Source organism: Canis aureus, chromosome 19 (genome assembly GCF_053574225.1).
Source record: "Canis aureus isolate CA01 chromosome 19, VMU_Caureus_v.1.0, whole genome shotgun sequence".
NCBI lineage: Eukaryota > Metazoa > Chordata > Mammalia > Carnivora > Canidae > Canis > Canis aureus.
Window position 1 is genome coordinate 4004959 of NC_135629.1, and position 18573 is coordinate 4023531.

At 50.1% G+C, this 18573-nt stretch overlaps 1 protein-coding gene across 4 annotated transcripts in view; it reads left to right on the top strand.

Annotated features, from left to right (window-relative positions):
* The first annotated feature begins 5919 nt into the window (after positions 1-5919).
* The window catches only part of RAB43 (RAB43, member RAS oncogene family), a 36566-nt gene continuing 23912 nt past the window's right edge, over positions 5920-18573 (top strand). Inside the window, exon 1 of one of the 4 annotated variants that reach the window (XM_077857626.1) lies at positions 5920-6225. In XM_077857626.1, coding sequence (XP_077713752.1) covers positions 6022-6225 — 204 coding nt within the window. In that variant the 5' untranslated portion in view covers positions 5920-6021. Of the gene's footprint in view, positions 6226-6784; positions 6937-18573 lie in introns of those variants that run through there. The other 3 variants (XM_077857625.1, XM_077857627.1, XM_077857628.1) reach the window with 3 other exon arrangements.

Sequence of the window (18573 nt, forward strand, 5' to 3'; positions counted from 1 at the left end):
TCCCTCCTGCTCAGGTGGCAGAAATTTGTTTGTTGCTTCTGTTTTATGACTCATCCTGAAGAGAGCTATTTTTATTAAAGATTTTTATATGAAAGGGCAACTTCCATGTCTGTAGCGTGTTCCGCAGGCAGGTGCTGGCAGCCCCAGGATGCAAGGTGGGGACAGAGGCCCAAAGCACACAGCCCCGGCGTGGGAGGGGGGAGACCCGTCCCAGCTCCCTCCATCTCACAGCCAAGGTGGGCGGGCAGAGCTGGCCTTGCTACAGCCCCCGAGGTGGCCCGGGGAGAGCACGAGGTGGCCCGGGGTGAGCACGGCGCAGATGCCCAGGAAGCAGCAGTGGGAGCCAGCCCGCCATCGGGGCGAATCTTGTCTTTCCCATGGGGGACCCGACGGCAGGCTCTGGGGGCAGGGCCCCCATCCTAGAGGGCTCCTGGGGGTGCCTGGGAGTCCGTGTCAGGGGCAGGTGGTTGTCCTCTGGGCCCAGGGCCCCAGCTGGGACTGTTGGTACGCAGAAGGCCCTGCTGGGGGCAGCCGCAGCAAGGTGGGCAATTCAGGTGGGTCTGGGGGTCAGCCCATCGGGAGCAGCGGGGCCAGGAAAGGGCAGAGCCCTGTGGGCTGGGGTTGGCGAGTGTCAGGGCAGAGTGTGGCCGGCTGTGAACGGCCCTGACGGGCCCTGAGGGGAGTCTGCGGGCAGCAGGGGCCTGCAGGTCCAGGCCAAGGGGTGACCTGCTCGAGGAAGGTGTGTGGAGCTGGGCGTGGAGGCAGGAGGCGGGAGCAGGCCGGGCAGAGGCTGCTGGGGTGGGGGGCAGCTGTGAGGGAAGGGTGCCTGGGCTGAGGAGGAGATGGGACTGGGGTGGGGGCACCCTGCATCCCGGCTTCCCTGCAGGAAGGGCTGGTGACATCCCTCCTCAGCTGAGCCCCTGGGGGAAAGTGTGCAGGGAGTAGGGGAGTCGGGCTTGGAGCTTTGGATGCCCCCACAGGAGGGGCAGGGCCAGGCTCAGCTCTTAGAGCCCCTGGCCTCAGTTTCCGTGCTTTAAATAAGCCCAGGGCCTTGTCCCGGGGTCTGGCAGTTCCCTGGCGTGGACAGAGGTGAGAGAGGGCAGGGCCCTCCTCACAGCCTCCGGGGGGAGGGCATGTGGTGGCCCAGCTCGGACCTCCGGGTTAGGGCTTTGTCTCCCAAGGGGCACATGCAGGCTGGGGGCTGCCCTGTATTCTAGGACAGCAGGAGATTCAAACCACAGGCATTTCTTCTCCCTGGAAAAGGCGATTGGAAGTGCCTGGAGCATGGCCCCTCTGGGATGTCCAGGCTCCCGGCCTTCATCACTCACTCAGTGGAATTACCAGGCTTCTGACCTCTGGACAGAGCCAGAAACAGGAGCCCCTGTTTACAAAGCCCTCCCAGCTGGGATCTTAGGATGCTTGCCGGGCTGCAGGCAGGACAGGAATCAGGGTCCCCCATCTGAGGACACCGAGGCTGGGTGGGAAAGCAGCTAACATAGTGGCAGAGTGGACCCAACCCCAGGCTTCTTGTCCCGCAGGCCCTGGCTGCTCACCTGCCAGAGGCGCTGGAGGGAAGATCTCTGCAGGGTTCCTGTACCAGGCCTCGAACAGCAGGGGAATCAGCTTGTCAGTGTCCCCATTGGTGGGGATGTGGTTCCCTTGGCTCAGTTCATTGCTCAGAGGCAAAGGAACCAGTCTTGGGAGCCTTGATTTTGTTGACAAAATCTGTTCCGTGGTTTATATTAGCTTTGGCTCTGTCTGCGTGAAGTTTCCAAAAATGTAACTTTCCATAGATACACTTCCATAGACTTCCCTTCCCTTTGCTCACTCCACTGGTTTTCCTATGAGTGAAACCAGTCTTTTCTTGTTTTGCTTTAAGATTCATCAGGCCAGCTCCACTCAGGCTTCAGATCAGCCTTCCTCCCCGTGCCTTCCCACCCACCCTGCACTCTGTCCCCCTGACACTTGTGTTCCTGCTCTTGAGCAATTTTTAAACAAGGAAGAGATTAAAATCTTTCTCCTCTGCCCCTGGATACCTTTGGTGGCTGTGAGAGGGACAAGGCTGTCACGAGGATGCAGCGGTGTAGATTGTGTCACTGTACAGGCTGTCCCACTCTCACCCCCACCCCATCCTCTGATGACTTTCCTGGAGAAGAGACGACCGGCCTCCCCCTGCCTCTCCAAAGCCCCAGGAAAGGATGAAGTGGGGGTATCTCATTCCCTGCCCTCAGGAACTGGGAAGCTGTGACAGTAGGAGCCCATCTGGGAACATCCGGCCTTCCCACTGGACAGGCAGTGCTTAACAAATGAGCAGACAGGTCCTTGGGGGGGAACTAGTGACAGCACCGCCATCTTCAGGCATTTTCATATCTGTTCCCCTCCTGTTTCACTCCTCCCCCCACCCAACCCCCAATACCCCCTCCCCCAAGAAATAAGAATGTGTAGAGGGAAGTTCAGTTGCAGGGCTGAGCAGTGCATGAGTTCCTGCACAAGATATTTTTCTGTAAGTCTCAGAGCCTGGGTTTCCACCTCGGTGTGGTGAGGAGTAGGGAGAGGGGGTCTGATCCCCATCAGTCCCTCTCTCTAGGCCATACAGGATTCTGTGAAACTTGGCAAGTTGGAGGGTCTGGGCAATAGGGGAGGGGAACAGATGGTGTTGGAGGAGTAAGGTGGAATACTGGGTGTTCCAGAGTCTGGGGCTTATCACAGACGTTTGAGCAGGGAAGTGACCTCATGAGAGTCCTTCCAGCAAACCCATTTGGTGGGGGCGGGGGACCGTGGGGACTAGAAGCAGGAGAGGAAGCCAGGGTGCTCCTGGGTGGGGGCACTGCATCAGGTGGAGGGTGGCAGTGGGGGTGGGAGGGCAGCATGGTGTTGGTAGAGGTGGGAGTAGGGGTGCTGAGGGCCGTATGATCCCTTATTTTCAGGCAGAGCCTCAAGAGTGAAATGGGTGCCATCGACAGAAGCAGGGAGGGCTAGCGTTCATTTGACCCGTGTTTATGACATTTTGGGGTTCTGGGAGGGGAGAGAGAGTTGGATGGCTGGCATTTCTTTGGCCTCCAGGTGGGCTGAGGGCTGGCCCCTGGGAGGGAGCCTTCCTAGTCCTCAGCCAGGATCAGCCTACAACTGTGGCAAGATAGCTTTGTTTCCTTGCTGCTCTCATTATATTCTAATATTGTGTAGCAAGCACTTTTCTATGTTAAGAATGGAGGGTATCATGGTTGATGTCTGGTCTTCACTTCTTTACAGTGTTTTCTCACCTTCATATCTGATGGGGGCACATTTTTAGCACTAAGTCTAGGTGCTGCCAAATAAAACTCAGATGACACATGGTTAGAGGCTGTATATTTTAATCATGGTGACCATTGGAAAGAATAAAGATGGAGGAAGAAAGGAAGAAAGAATGGAGGGAGGAGCCAAGAAAGGAGAAGAAAGATGGCTTTTGTCCCTTAAACACTTGGAGGAGTTCTGATCCACAGATCATTGGGGTTATGGCAGATCCCTCAGGTTATCTATTAAGGATGTTATGCCCCCATGTGACAACAGCATAAACACAGTTAAAACTCAGCCCACCCTCCACTAGCTTTAAGAATGTTAAATTTTTTTTTTTAAGATTTTATTTATTTATTTGAGAGAGAGAGTAAGAGAGCAAGCATGAGTAGGGGGTGAGGAGAGGGAGAGGAAGAAGCCGACTCTGCTGAGCAGGGAGCCCAACACAGGGCTCAATCCCAGGACCCCCAGATCATGACCTAAGTCACCCAGCTGCATAACTGACTGAGCCACCCAGGTGCCCCAAGAGCCAACTGCAGCATGTGGATGCCTCCCATCCCATGTCCTTCTATCTCGGAATGGGAGGCTACTTCCTGACACCACAGTCTGATGTTATAAAGCTGGGCTTCCAGAATTGCTTTTCCATGGCACTCTGGGGGTCCCTGCCTGGCACGATTGGGTATTTCCCATGGGAGAACAGTTGACACTGTTCCAGAATAGATTGCTCCTGCATCTTCTCCATGGGTCTGTCTTTGCTTCCTCATCCAGTCTCTTCCCCATTTGGCTGGTATAGGTGGTCAGGGATCCTTAGGGTACTATTGGTCCTGGTGGACTTGCCCTTTGTGGTCTTCTTAAGCCACGGGAAAGCCCTCTTCCTTTTTCTGCTGGAGAGGGTATGGATTTTTGTCTGCTTTTTCACTGATGTGTTCCAAGGGCCTTGAACAGTACCTGAACCATAGTAGCATTAATCAAATTTATTGAACCAAGAAGAATTGGATTCTGAAGAGGGGTGGAAGTATTCTCAAAGCCCCTTGTGGGGATAGGTCCCATCTGATCTATTTTAAGCTTTTTTTTCCTTTTGATTTTGATTTTTTTATTTTGATTTTTTATTTTTTTAATTTATTTATGACAGTCACACACACACAGAGAGAGAGAGGCAGAGACACAGGCAGAGGGAGAAGCAGGCTCCATGCACCGGGAGCCTGATGTGGGATTTGATCCCGGGTCTCCAGGATCGCGCCCTGGGCCAAAGGCAGGCGCCAAACCGCTGCACCACCCAGAGATCCCTCCTTTTGATTTTTAAAAAGATTTTATTTATTTATTCATGAGAGACATAGAGGCAGAGACCTAGGGAGAAGCAGGCTCCCCACGGGGACCCTGATGTAGGACTCCATCCCAGGATCCCCGGGGTCATGATCTGAGCCAAAGGCAGATATGCTCAACCACTGAGCCACCCAGGTGTCTCTATCCTAAGCTCCTTTATAGACATTTGGGTTTCATTTTTCCAAGGACCCTTGGTTAATGGGCTATCTTGGCAGGAGCTCGTCTGCCCTTCCACAGAACTCCCCACAAACCTATCCATGTTCCTCTGCTCAGGCCAGTCATTGGTGCTGTTTAGCTGGGTCAGTTCGCCCAACTGGGCCCATTATAACCCCAACTCAGCCAGCCCACCCTGAGCCATTTGGACAACCATCACTAGGCTGCCTTTGGGGGTTGTGATCTCTCAACTCCTCTGGCCTAGCCATCCACCACACGGTCTCTCTAGTTCCCCTCTCTCCAGAGTCCTGAAAGGGGGGGGGAGGTCACTTTGAGCACACAGCCTTCAGGTCTCTTTCCCCACTGGGATTCTGGTCTTCACCCTAGTTTGTAGCCAGCTTGATTTCTGGCCTCACTGAAGCCCTTCTCATTCCTGGTAGTGGGCCCTTGTGCCTTTCCCTTCCGTGTGGGAAGATGCTATCACCTATCCCCATCCTCTGTTAGAGGGATGCTGCATTATCGGCCCTGCAGAAGGGACGCTGCATTGTTGTCCCCTTCCTGACGGATCCATTCTAGAGGAGCCATGGCCGCTCTGGGTACATTGGCTGGGTTAATAGGCCCCCAGGCCTGCAGGCCCAGAGACCACCACTCCCTTGAGCCTGCTCCTGACTGTTCAGGGCCCGCAGCCTGGCCCGCAGCCTGGCCCGCAGGCGATGGGGGCGTGGCGAGCGCTGGGGGCGGGGCTGCGAGCCGAGTCGGGTTGTGGGCGGGCTTAGGGGCGGGGCTGAGAAGCGGATGTCGACGGGCCGAGGGCCGCTAGCCGGGCTGGGGGCGGGGCCAGGAGCCGGGCTGGGGGCGGGGCCTGATCGGGGTGTGGCCGAGGGCGGAGTCTGTCCCGAGGAGCGCCGAGGCTGGCGCGGGGATGGGGCGGGCCCGAAGTGCCGAGGGTGGTAGAGTCGGGCCGGGGCGGCGCGGGGGGCGGAGCCTGGCCGCGGCGGGGCTCGGGGCGGGCGGCGGCGGAACTAGGCGAGCCCGGGGGCTGAGCAGAGGCCCGCGGACTCCCTGGCCGAGGGCGGGGCGGGAGGCCGGCGGGGGCGGGGGCGGGGGCGGGGCCGGGCCGGGCCGGGGCGGGGCGGGGCGGGGCCGGGGCGGCAGTCGGCGGCGCCCCTTCTTCAGGTGTTGCGGCGGTTCCACGTCGCCAGGCGGTCCGCGGCTTCGGCGCGCTCGGGCTGCTCTCGGCGTGTGGCGCGCCGGCCCTTCGGCTCCCGCGCGGCCATGGCGGGCCCAGGCCCGGGCCCGGGGGACCCGGACGAGCAGTACGATTTCCTGTTCAAGCTGGTGCTGGTGGGCGACGCGAGCGTGGGCAAGACGTGCGTGGTGCAGCGCTTCAAGACCGGCGCCTTCTCGGAGCGCCAGGGCAGCACCATCGGCGTCGACTTCACCATGAAGACGCTGGAGATCCAGGGCAAGCGGGTCAAGGTGGGAGGCCCGGCCCGGAGTCGCGGCGCGGGGGCGGCCGGCGCTCGGGCTGCTCCGACGGGCCCCGCGGTCCGCCGGCGCCCCCAGAAGGCGCTCCCTCCGCGGGGCGGGGGCTGCGGGAGCCCAGGGCCGCAGCGGGCGCCCCGGATGGCCCTCGGCTTTCTGGCAGATCCCTTCCGCTGCCGCGTCCCCTTCCTCCTGTGGGAGCAGGCCTGGGCTTGGGGTCGGGGTCGGGGTCGGGGTCGGGGTCCGGGTCAGTCCTCGGGCGCCGGCCTCGGGGGCGTGTGTGTGCTGGGGGTCACGGGGGTCCTGCGGGGGAGCAGGCCCGACCCCCCCGAGCCCCCCGCCGCGGGCACTTGCTCCAAAATAACTCGGCCGGTGGAAGGCAGCACAGCGCCTCCGAGTGCGGGGACCGAAGGGCGCCCGGCGGCCTGCCTGCCCCTCCCGCCGCGTTCCGAGCGCCCAGCGCGGCGGCCCTGGCGGGGAACCGGCCGCAGAGGCACCGTCCCCTCCCGCGACTGCGGGCATCAGGAAGTAGTTGCTCCTAGGACCCGAGGGCCAAACTTTTTGTCAGAGTTTCCGGCCTGGCCACGCCTCCCCGCAGCCTCTTTGTGGACCTGGCGGTGGAACTTCACTCGACGAGGGCCGGCGCTGGGTCCCCTCCCCCAGCTGGAGTTTGATAGAAACCGGAGAGTTCGCAGATACCGGAAGGTGGGGGAGAGGACCGAACTTTGCAACGGCTCTGAATAGAAACAGCAGGATGTAGTTGCCACCATGTCCTGGCAATGGTTTGATGAATAATATTTATGATTAATGAATCAGAGTCTCTTAACCTGGCCACCAGCCCTCCCTCATAAGAGTCCGGAGACCGTGGCCAGGACGGAGCATTGTTTTTGCTCAATATCTTTACTCAACTGAGCTGTGCAGAAATCTTTTCCATTCTTTCATGGTTTTGAGTTCACGTATCTGCAGGACAGCTCCTGAGAGCACTGAGCAGGGGCAGCACAGGGCAAGTGTTATCTCCTGTTATCTCTGTGTTTTCTAGAAGTTGAGCCAGGTATTGGAGTCCCTGGAGATGTGATGCTTTGGGTCCCTGGGCTGCTGTAGCCGTGCTCATGCTTGGCTTTTGCACGGTCTTTAGCTCTTTGTTTCTGCAAAATTGGGATAATTTCTGGGTGTTGCCTACTCCTGTCCCTCCATGGAGAAACAGTACGCCAACAAACTTTACGCGGCCACAGTGCCTCTAGGGTTGATGTGCCAGGGGAAGCAGAAACTCCCTGCCTGAAGGGTTTATTTGTTTTGTTTTAATAATATTTTGGGTTTCTGTATGCTTCTTTTGGTTTCCTTAGGATAGAAAGATAGGAGCAAGGTGTGGCAGGCAGCTTTGAGTCATTATTTGGGACCACCCCTTTGGAACAGGTGGCGAGGGAAGGGCTGGAGGATGGGTGGAGTGTGTCTGTGGATGACTTTGTGCCCTGTGATGATGCCAGCAGCCACAGGGAAAGTGGAGTGCCTAAAATATAGGCATAAATAGCAGTGGCTGCTTCTGCAAGCTGTGGGCCGGTCTTCTCTTGCACCCGTGTGTTTGTGGCGGCTGGGTGCTGACGGTGGTCAAGGAGGGGGCAGGGTGTTCCTGTTTACCTGGCGAGATAACAGCCTGTGCCCCAGTGGAGCCCAGGGTGTACTGTGTACCCGAGCATGGGTTATGCAACACAGGGCAGGCAGTTCACGATTTCTTTTCCTTATAGGCACCTCCACATTGTTCTTAGGACACAGCTGGGTGGGATTGGGATCAGGACACTGAAGGGATGGTAAAACCCCTCCACATAATGGCTTCCCCTTTTGAGAGTCTGTTGTGTGACAGCTGATTTACAGATGTGTTCTTACTAACCCCGTCTGGCATAGGACAGGGTGGCTCTGGCACCCACAGCAAGTAACTGACAGAGCTGGGCATTTTTCTTCCAGTTTTTCTGACTCTATAGGGTTGAGGTCTTTCCCCTGTGCCAGACTGCTTCTTAGAATCTGATTGGAGTGGAAGAATTTTTGGCGATTATCTACGTCTTCATTTTGTAGTCAGAGAAACCTGAGGCCCAGGGTGCTAAAGAGGCATTGAATTGAAACTGAGCAGCAGTGGGTGGGGGACAGTCCTTCAAGTGGCAGTTTGGGGGCTCTACTGACTCAGCAGGAGCAAGTCACTTTTGCTTTCCTCAGAGGTGTCTTCATAAACATCAGGTTCATGAAAGTTTAACTTACACTCCTTTAACTTCACCCACTTTTGGTGTACTGTTGTGTGAATTTTGACGAAACGTATACAGCCCCATAATCACCTCCACAATCACAGTATAGAATACTTCCAGCAACACAGAAAGTTCCCTCGTGTCCCTTTGTGTCAGTGTGCTCCCTTCACCCCAACCCCTGGCAATCACTGATCTGTTTTCTGTCCCTATAGCTTCAGCAGTGTGATTTTAACTGGAACCTTTGATGAACCAGATTTTATTGTTATTGTTCCTGCAGAAAGTGTGCCCACATCAGGGATTTAATTTAAAACCTTTCCAGAGGCTGCCTGGGGTCCAGCAGGCATCCGGTGTCATATCCCAAACCTCCTCCCTGTACTTTTTTGTTAGACCTTGAAGCACCCAGACATAGATCACCTGGTGTTTTTCCAGCTCCTCTGAGCTCCAGGGTGTGGGGGTATCCCCTGAGGGGTGGGGGGTGGGAGCTGGGAAAGCCAAGAGGCCACAAGGTGGGAAGGGCCTTAACTAGCTTCTCACCTAGACAGAGCAAAACTACTTGTATCCAGTTGGGTATTGAGGTTCCACTTGTTTTCATTTGACTGCTAAAAAAATTAAGAAGTTGCAACTTTACAGATCTAATTAAACCTTTTTATTTCTATAGTCACTTCCCGTTGCAACCAGAATGACATCCAGACTGCTCACCTGAAGAGGTGGGCCCCTGTCTGCCTTGGCTGGTTTAGCTCCTTCCCTCTGCCCCTCACTGAGTGCTTTCTGGCCTCACTGGCCTTCTCTCTCCTTCAGACAGGCCTGCCTTGGGCTCTTTATCCCCTTGCTTGTCATACTGTGTCCCTACATCCCCCTGCTGCCTCATCATTTGGCTCCCACTGCAAATGCCTCCTTTTCAGAGAGACGCCTTCCCTGCCCTTCTGGACCTTCTGTTCCATTACAGGGTAAGGTCAGGGATAAGTTCATAGCACTTATCAGGACTTAAAATGACCTCATGTGACAGTCTCCTCCTGTACAAGGCCTGTCAGCTCCTTGAAAGTACAGGGATCCATTCTCCTTTGTGGGCCTGCGAGTCCCCGCACCTACAACAGTGTTAGATGCGTGGTGTGGGGTACATGTCTGCGAGTTGATTCTTATTAATAGGGGGGAAGCTGAGGCCAAAATAAATGAAGTAACTAGCATGCAGAAGGCCACACACAAGTCAATGGTAAAACTGGGACTTGAACTCAGGGTCTGCCTGGGTCGTAAGCCCAGTGCTCATTTTTACACTTGACCACCCGTCTGAGTCTCTCTGAGTTCATAGTGATGACTCTTGAGAGTCTGCAAGTTAATGAATCTAGTAAAAAAATGTGGTTGCAGCCACCACGCTTGAGAAACAGTGTGGACTTGGGCATTTTATAGATTTTTCAGTAGTAAGAGTTGAAGCCTTCACGAGTTTCAGGATGTTTTTCCACTGCCAGAACATCTAGCCAGCCCTGAACAGCTCACATAGCCCGCTGTGCTGGTTAGTAGAGTTCTGTATGGGGTGCTGGGTTCCTGTGCCCTTCCCCATGTGGATTCACGCAGCTCTAGCTATGTGGGGTTGCATCTTTCAAACTGTGGAGTTTCCAAAAGAGAACACTGGCTTAGGAGTATGAAGGTCAGGGGCAGCAGGGTGGCTCAGTGGTTTTGCGCCTGCCTTCGGCTCAAGTCGTGATCCCAGGGTCCTGGGATCAAGTCCCCCATCAGACTCCCCGCAGGGAACCTGCTTCTCCCTCTGCCTGGGTCTCTTTAAAAAAATTTTTTTTTTTTTTTTTTTTTTTAAAAGGAGCGTGAAGGTCTGAGTCTTACTTCCAACTCTACCACAACTGTGGCCAATTCCTTTTTTTCTTAAAGATTTTATTTATTTATTTATTCATGAAAGACAGAGAGGGAGAGGCAGACACGGGCAGAGGGAAAAGCAGGCTTCATGCAGGGAGCCCAATGTGGGACTCAATCCTAGGACTCCAGGATCATGACCTGAGCCAAAGGCAGACGCCCAGCTGCTGAGCCACCCAGGTGTCCCTCCTTTTTCTTTCTTAGAGCCCATGGCTTCCTCATCTGTGAGTTGGAACTAATGATCTTTGCCTGCTTCTTAGGATTGTTGGAAAACTCTAGACATGGTTAAAATAGTGTAAAAATTCCCTTTATATATTTTTGAATAGATAATCCATCTACATGGTCCAGAATTTTGAAATTTCAAGGGCACACAGTTAAAAAAAAACAAACCCAAAAACCTCCCTTCCACCTTTGTCTCCCAACCCTACAGTGCCCTCTAAGAAGAGGCAGTCAGTGTTACTGGATTCTGGTCTATCCTGAAAGTGCTATTGCGAATAAGGCCAAGGAATTACAAATATGAGGACTTAAATTATTACTGCTGTTGTTACCATTCTCCTCTGTAGATCAGACAGGTGATGTCTTAACTCCCCTCTCCCCTACCCTTTGCTTCCTCCCTGCCATCCTCATCCTCAGTGTCCCCCAGGAATCTTAGCTGGTTCTAAATCCTTAAAACACTCTGAGAGCTCTTCTACTCTGTCTTATCTGGGGCAGCACAAAGGCCTGTTATGTAAACTCGTTTTGCAGATCACTGGGGACACAGGCCTCAAGTCCACACACACAAGTTAGTCTTGTCGAATTGTATCCCCTTTATTCAGCTCTCTGTCGGGTTCACTCTCCCCTTGTTGGGATGTTGCCGTATCTCTCCTTCACAGAGGTAAGGTTTATGCCCTTGGGCCTTGGCTCTCTAGCTGCCCTGGGCCCTGCAAGTCACCTTTGTTTTTGTAGCTGCTCCTGGCACTTCCAAAAGAGGGGGCAGGGGCAGGGAAATAAGAACCGTCTTCTTTTTCGAGTTTACATCCTCTGGGCGTCCAATCAGAGGTCTGATTTTGCTCTTTGGATCGGGTGCTTTTCTGATTTGGATCATATTGGTTTGACTTTTTCAGTTTTGATCAGAAAGAGCAAAAGGACTGTTAATTAAGAAAGAAGTTCTGGGTCATGCTGGTTGTCTGAAGAAATCTGTTCTTGAGGCCAATGATGGCCATCCCCGTTGCAAGATAAACCTTGCCTCCCGAGGTTTCTGACAGTCCTGGGATAGCACATTTCATGGAAAGACAGTGGAAGGAGGGCCAGTGTTAGACCCCCACCGCGGCACCACCTTTAAATCTTGGCTTTGCCTTCTAGTGTTCTGGGCATGTGATGTCACCACTTTTGATCTGCTTCACTTGCAAACCTCTTAGCTTTAGGGACCTGGCCCATTGCAGATCATCAGTAAACAGGGGGCCGTCATTGGTGCGGCAATCACCTGAGAGAGAGAAAGTGTGGCTTGAGGAGTCCAGAAGCTTGGCTTCTCGGCCTGGGTGCTCAGCTGACCTTGTGCAAGTCACTTCACTGACCTGTTACTCTATCAGTGAGCTACAGAAGGAATCCCTGTCTCACCTACCCACATAGGATTTGCTCATGGGGATGAGAAGGATCTCCATCTTACAGAGCAAAACATCAAGGCTTGTGGGTGGCAGATCTGAAAAGAACTTATCCTTCAGGCTCCTGGTCTGGTGCTTACCCTCACGGCTGTGCTATGCCCTCTTCCACTGGGAGAACACGCACAAGCACCACATATGCATGGAAAGGTTTGGGATGAGTTTAATATCTGGGCTGTCATAGATCACTTGCATTTTACTTTTTTGTGTGTTTTGATTAGCAGTACGATAACAGCATCTTAATGCCAGGTGCTTGTTAAACAAACAAATCCTGATTAATTCAGATGAATTGGGTGAATTGGTGCGTATGGCTAGTGTGTACAAAAGAAAAAACCCATCTTTAGAATGGCTTACAAAATGCTGTTCTCTTGAACATGTTGCAACAGAACTTGAGCAAGTGCTGTTAGAGAGAGGATCTCTCCAACCTGCTGTGATAAATTAATCAGCAAGGATCAATTCTCTCTTCTTTTTTTTTAAAGATTTTATTCATTTATTCATGAGAGACACACAGAGAGAGGCAGAGACACAGGCAGAGGGAGAAGCTGGCTCCATGCAGGGAGCCCAATGTGGGGCTCCATCCCAGGACCTCAGGGTCATGCCCTGAGCCGAAGGCAGATGCTCAACCACTGAGCCACCCAGGCGTCCCAAGGACCATTTCTCATTAATAGCTCCCATATCTATATACCGTGACACACATGGACTCCTCTGATCTTACTTGTACTCCTTTGTCTTATAAGCTTCCCTTTCTTGTGCTGGGAAAAGAGGAACTTAGTCCTAGATGAGGTGTGTTAGCATTGTGGGTTCTTCGAGGTTTTTGCACCTGTTCATCAGTGTTTGAGGTGACACTGTCCCAAATCTGGAGCATGATAAGGAGTAATGTGGCTGATTTGTAAACAGTAGTGACCTAGAACCTAATGTGTCCATGAGCGCTGCCTCTTTCAAAGTAGTCTCCTTGAGAAATTGTGTGCGCATTTCCCAAATGTTTGATCAGCTGTTGACGATCCTTATTCACATTCTTTGGGACCTACAGCTCTTCCTTCTGGCAGGTCTTTCTGGGGTGTATTTGAGAGCATTCCATAGAGGTAGCGGTTCTTCTGTTCTTTGGTCCAAAGTGAGGTCTTACCTATAAAGCCACAATTCTGGTGCCAGGGGTGCTTGCCTGAGGGCCCTGACAGCAAATGCAGTGTGTGTTGGGCAGGGACAGGTCATTGGAATGTGTCACCTCTTGAGGCGACTGCTTTTAAGAGGATGCTGTTCATCTTGCTTGATATGAGAGGCCTAAAAGGTTGGCTTCCAGCTCATGGCTCATGGGTAGGTTAGGTTAGCTGATGCTGGTGGTGTGGGACCATTTCATCACTGAAGAATTCCATCACTCACTGAAAAAAATAAGTCTTACAATTTCAAGTCAGGTAATTCCCACTCCTGGCATTTTGATGCCTGAGAAGGGTAAAAATTAGGTATTTTTTTTAAAAGATTTATTTATTTATTTATTCATGAGAAACACAGAGAGAGAGAGAGAGAGAGAGAGGCACAGAGACACAGGCAGAGGGAGAAGCAGGCTCCATGCAAGGAGCCTGATGTGGGACTCGATCCTGGGTCTCCAGGATCACACCCTGGGCTGCAGGTGGCGCTAAACCACTGCGCCACCGGGGCTGCCCAAAAATTAGGTATTTTTAAAATTAAAAATATTCTGAAATGCCTGGGTGGCTTATTCAGTTAAGCTTCCAACTCTTGATTTTGGCACAGGTCATGATCTTGGGGTCATGAGATTGAGCCCCAAGTTGTTGGGGTCCATACTCAGTGTGGAGTCTGCTTGAGATTCTCTCCTTCCCTCTCCTTCTGCCTCCTGCTCACATGCTCTGTTTCTCAAATAAATAAATAAAAATCTAAAAAATTTTTTAAAAAATCTGTTTACATTTTCCACTGAAAAACTTCAATTTTTTTCTTGATTTAACTTGTTTTTTATTCTTGGATTTTAGCTCTTTCATGGGTATATAAATAATGGATGATTTCGTGATGAGAAGAATGGGTCATAGCTGTCAGAATAAACTTCAGTTTGCTAGCTACAAATTGTGAATATCTGCCATGTTTACATTATAGATAATTACATGGAGAAAGATCAGTTTTATAAAAACATGAAAATTCTTTGAAATATATAGAAAAAATCTGTTTTATTATTGAAATCACAAGGGTAGGGCAGCCTGGGTGGCTCAACGGTTTGGCGCTGCCTTCAGCGCCAGGGCATAATCCTGGGGACCCGGGATCGAGTCCCACGTCGGGCTCCCTGCATGGAGCCTGCTTCTCCCTCTGCCTGTGTCTCTGCCTCTCTCTTCTCTCTCTGTCTGTCTCTGAATAAATAAATAAAATCTTAAAAAAAAAAAAAAAATCACAAGGTAAATACCTCAGTGTAAACTTCAATTCTCGAGTTTTCTTTTTTGGTTATTTCCCCCAAAATAAGCCCTTGGAAAGTATTGACTGAATCAACTAGCAAGTAGTGAGACAGAGGGAGGGAAAGCCTTCTAAGCAGGAAAGGGTATGAGTGAAGCTCTGCTTGAAGGCTGGAGTTCATGCACGAGCTGAAGGTCTCCTGGCCAGGGAGGAGAGATAAATGTTGGGTGAATACACGAGATCTTTTTTTTTTTTTTTTTTTTTTTTATTGGTGTTCAATTTACTAACATACTGAATAACACCCAGTGCCCGTCACCCATTCACTCCCACCCCCTGCCCTCCTCCCCTTCTACCACCCCTAGTTCTTTTCCCAGAGTTAGCAGTCTTTATGTTCTGTCTCCCTTTCTGATATTTCCCACACATTTCTTCTCCCTTCCCTTATTTTCCCTTTCACTATTATTTATATTCCCCAAATGAATGAGAACATATAATGTTTGTCCTTCTCCGACTGACTTACTTCACTCAGCATAATACCCTCCAGTTCCATCCACGTTGAAGCAAATGGTGGGTATTTGTCATTTCTAATAGCTGAGTAATATTCCATTGTATACATAAACCACATCTTCTTTATCCATTCATCTTTCGTTGGACACCGAGGCTCCTTCCACAGTTTGGCTATCGTGGCCATTGCTGCTAGAAACATTGGGGTGCAGGGAATACACGAGATCTTATGGGAACTCAGTGTTGTTTTGTTTGATTTTATGACTTTTATTTTTAATTTTATGACTTTTGAGAAATAGTATCACCATAGCACAAGTTGATGGGGAAATTTGTACAGGCTCATTTGCTGAAAAGCCTAATCTCTTAAAACTAACTGGCAAAGTTTGGTTAATTTGATGTGAAATGGTCATGGTTGGTATTTTCAAGTCTAGCATGAAAAACTCATCAAGTATTAAAATACTCTCCAAGCTATAGAATTCCAGCTGGATTCTTCTCTTTACTACTCAGGGGTTCCCCTGCCTCTGAGCAGCAGTATGGTTATGGATGAAGGCCATAGAGTCTTAAGATGCTTTGGGGCAGTTTGCTCTCCATGTGTATATGTGTATGAATACACAACAGATTATTGTTTTACCTCACATGAGGTGGCCTCACTTGACCCTTTTTTTTTTCTTTTAGATTTTATTGACTTATTAGAGAGAGAGAGAGAGAGAGCGTGCGCGCGCGCGCGCGCGCGCGCGAGTGCCAGTGGGGGGAGGGGCAGAGGGAGAAGAGAATCCCAAGCAAACTCTGCGCTGAGCACAGAGCCTGACGTGGGGCTCGATCCCACGACCCCAAGATCATGACCTGAGCTGAAGTTAAGAGTCTGATGCTCAACTGACTGCCACCCAGATTCTCCCTTACTTGCCTATCTTGTCTAAAGTAACACTCTATCAAGTTCCTTGAAAAAAAAATCTTTATTGAGATATATAATTCATATGCCATAGAAACCCCCTATTTAAAGTGTTCAGTTCAGGGATCCCTGGGTGGCGCAGCGGTTTGGCCCAGGGCGCGATCCTGGAGATCCGGGATCGAATCCCACGTCAGGCTCCCGGTGCATGGAGCCTGCTTCTCCCTCTGCCTGTGTCTCTGCCTCTCTCTCTCACTGTGTGCCTATCATGAATAAAAAAAAAAAAAAAAAAAAAAATTAAAGTGTTCAGTTCAGTGTGGTCATGTTGTTTACTTACAGAGTTGTATAGCCATCACCACAATCAGTTTTTATATATTTTCGTTACCTCAAAAGAACCCCCCTACCCCTGAGCAGTCATTCTCATTCCTGCTTCCCCAGCACCCACTTGTCTACTTTCTGTCTCTATAGAGTTGCCTGTTCTGGACACTCCGTATAAATGGAATCCTGCAATATTGCAGGCTTTCCTGTGTCTGGCTTCTTTTTGTTTTTGAGGTTACTTTATAATCCTTATTCACCTTGCTTTTTCTTCCTAGCACTTACTACCATCCTCTACACCTCACTGACCTGTTTATTCCCAGGCCTGGGAGGAAATGTGAGCTCTGCTGTGTGCCTGCACTTAGCACTGCACCTTCTCTGTTGTTGCAGGAACTGGATTCAGTGACTGGCTTTTTCCATGTCACAAAGTATGTCTTGGCTTCTGTTGGATCTCTCTCCTATGCCACCCTCTTAGTAATTTGGAAGTGTGTATATCCTATATATATTTATCTTGTTAAATGTTAAACATGTACTCAAATTTATATTTTTCTACCTGTGGTCTAGAATTAGTATCTATTTCTTTGACCCTAAGAGAACAAGAACCCTGGCACACCTTTTTTCCCCCTCATTGCCCCCTCCTCATTGCCTCCTCACCCCCAATTTCCACATTGAAATCATCCAGGGTTCTAGTGCCAGACCATTATTGATTTTTTTTTTGACATTATGGCACCAGCAGTTATTTTGATAACTATTGGATTTTAATTCCAAGTTTTATCTATTGATTTTTGGCTTACTGTTTATAACTTTAGTTCATTTTCATTTTGCCTGAATTGTTCCTCAAGTGTTTCTTTCAGAAAGAATCTCTAAGTGACTCTTAAAATCAAGTGACCCTTGATTTCTGATGTTCTGAAATCTTACCATTGTATTGTATATCTAGGTTGTGGGATATTTTTTTCATTCACCCTGCTCTGAACTCAGTAGGTATAATCAGAGTGAAAATTCCTGTATTTCTAAAGGTCTTAAGGAATTTTTTTTTAAAGATTTATTTATTTTAGAGAGAGAGCAAGCAAGCATGGGTAGAGGGAAGCAGAGGGAGAGGGTGAGAGAAACCCAAACTCCACCCTAAGCATGGAGCCCAACGTGGGGCTCGATCTCAGGACCCTGAGGTCATGGCCTGAGCCATAACCAAGAGTCGGATGCTTAACCAACTGCACCACCCAGGCACCTCTGAAGGTCTAAGGAGTTTTTTAAAGATGTCTTTGATTAGCTCTCGTTTTTCCCTCTGGAACTTGCATGGGACAGGAGCTGGAACTTAGGATCTGTTCTCCATATCTCTTATCTTCTCCATCTTAATAGTGTGGTGCTCTATTGTGTTGTGTTCTGGACAAACCCTGGGCTTCACCCTCCAGCACACTGATTTCCTTTTCAACTGTGTCCTTTTTTTTTTTTTTTTTTTTTTTAAGATTTATTTATTTTAGAGAGAGAAAGAGCATGAGCAGGAAGGACAGAGGGAGAGGAGGAGAGAATCTCAAGCAGACTCCATGCTGAGCACAGAGCCCACACTGGGCTTGATCCCGAGATGGTGACCTGAGCTGAAATCAAGAGTTGGACACTTCAACTGACTTTCACCACCCAGGTGTCCCTCAGTTGTGTCTGTTCTGATCATTTATTCCAGCTCTTGTTGTCTTTATTTTGACAATTACAGATTTGGTTTCCAAGATCTACAGTTGGTTCTTTTTCATATTAGTAATATTGTCATCCTGCAGATAGTATTAATACTCTTTATTTTTCCTGACTTTTTATTATGAAAACTTTCAAGCATACAGAAGTGTTGAAAGAAGAGCACAGTAAACTGTGCTAGGTGGACAAATCTGTCCTCCACCTAGATTCAACAGTTCTTCCTGTTTTGCTCTATTTGCTTTATTCTTCTGTATATGTAATGCCCATTTTTTAAAGTTGCAGATAACATGATACATCATGATACATCACCCCATACCATAACGTAATCTTTTAAGAATAGGCATGATATATATATATATATACTTTTTTTTTTTAATTCCAGGGTAGTTAACATACAGTGTTCTACTAGTTTCACATGTACAGTATAACGATTCAACAGTTCTATATGTTGCTCAGTGCTCTTCATGACAAGTGTACTCTTAACCCCCTTTATCTATTTCACCCATCCCCCTCCCATCTCAGGCAGCCACCAGTTTATTTTCTGTATTTAAAAGGCTGTTTTGTCTGTCTCTTCGTTTGTTTGCTCTTTTTTTTTTTTTAATTTTTATTTATTTATGATAGTCACACACAGAGAGAAAGAGAGGCAGAGACATAGGCAGAGGGAGAAGCAGGCTCCATGCACTGGGAGCCCGACATGGGATTCGATCCCGGGTCTCCAGGATTGCGCCCTGGGCCAAAGGCAGACGCTAAACCGCTGTGCCACCCAGGGATCCCTTTTGTTTCTTTTTTTGTTTGTTTTGTTTCTTAAATTCCATATATGAGTGAAACCATATGGTATTTTTCT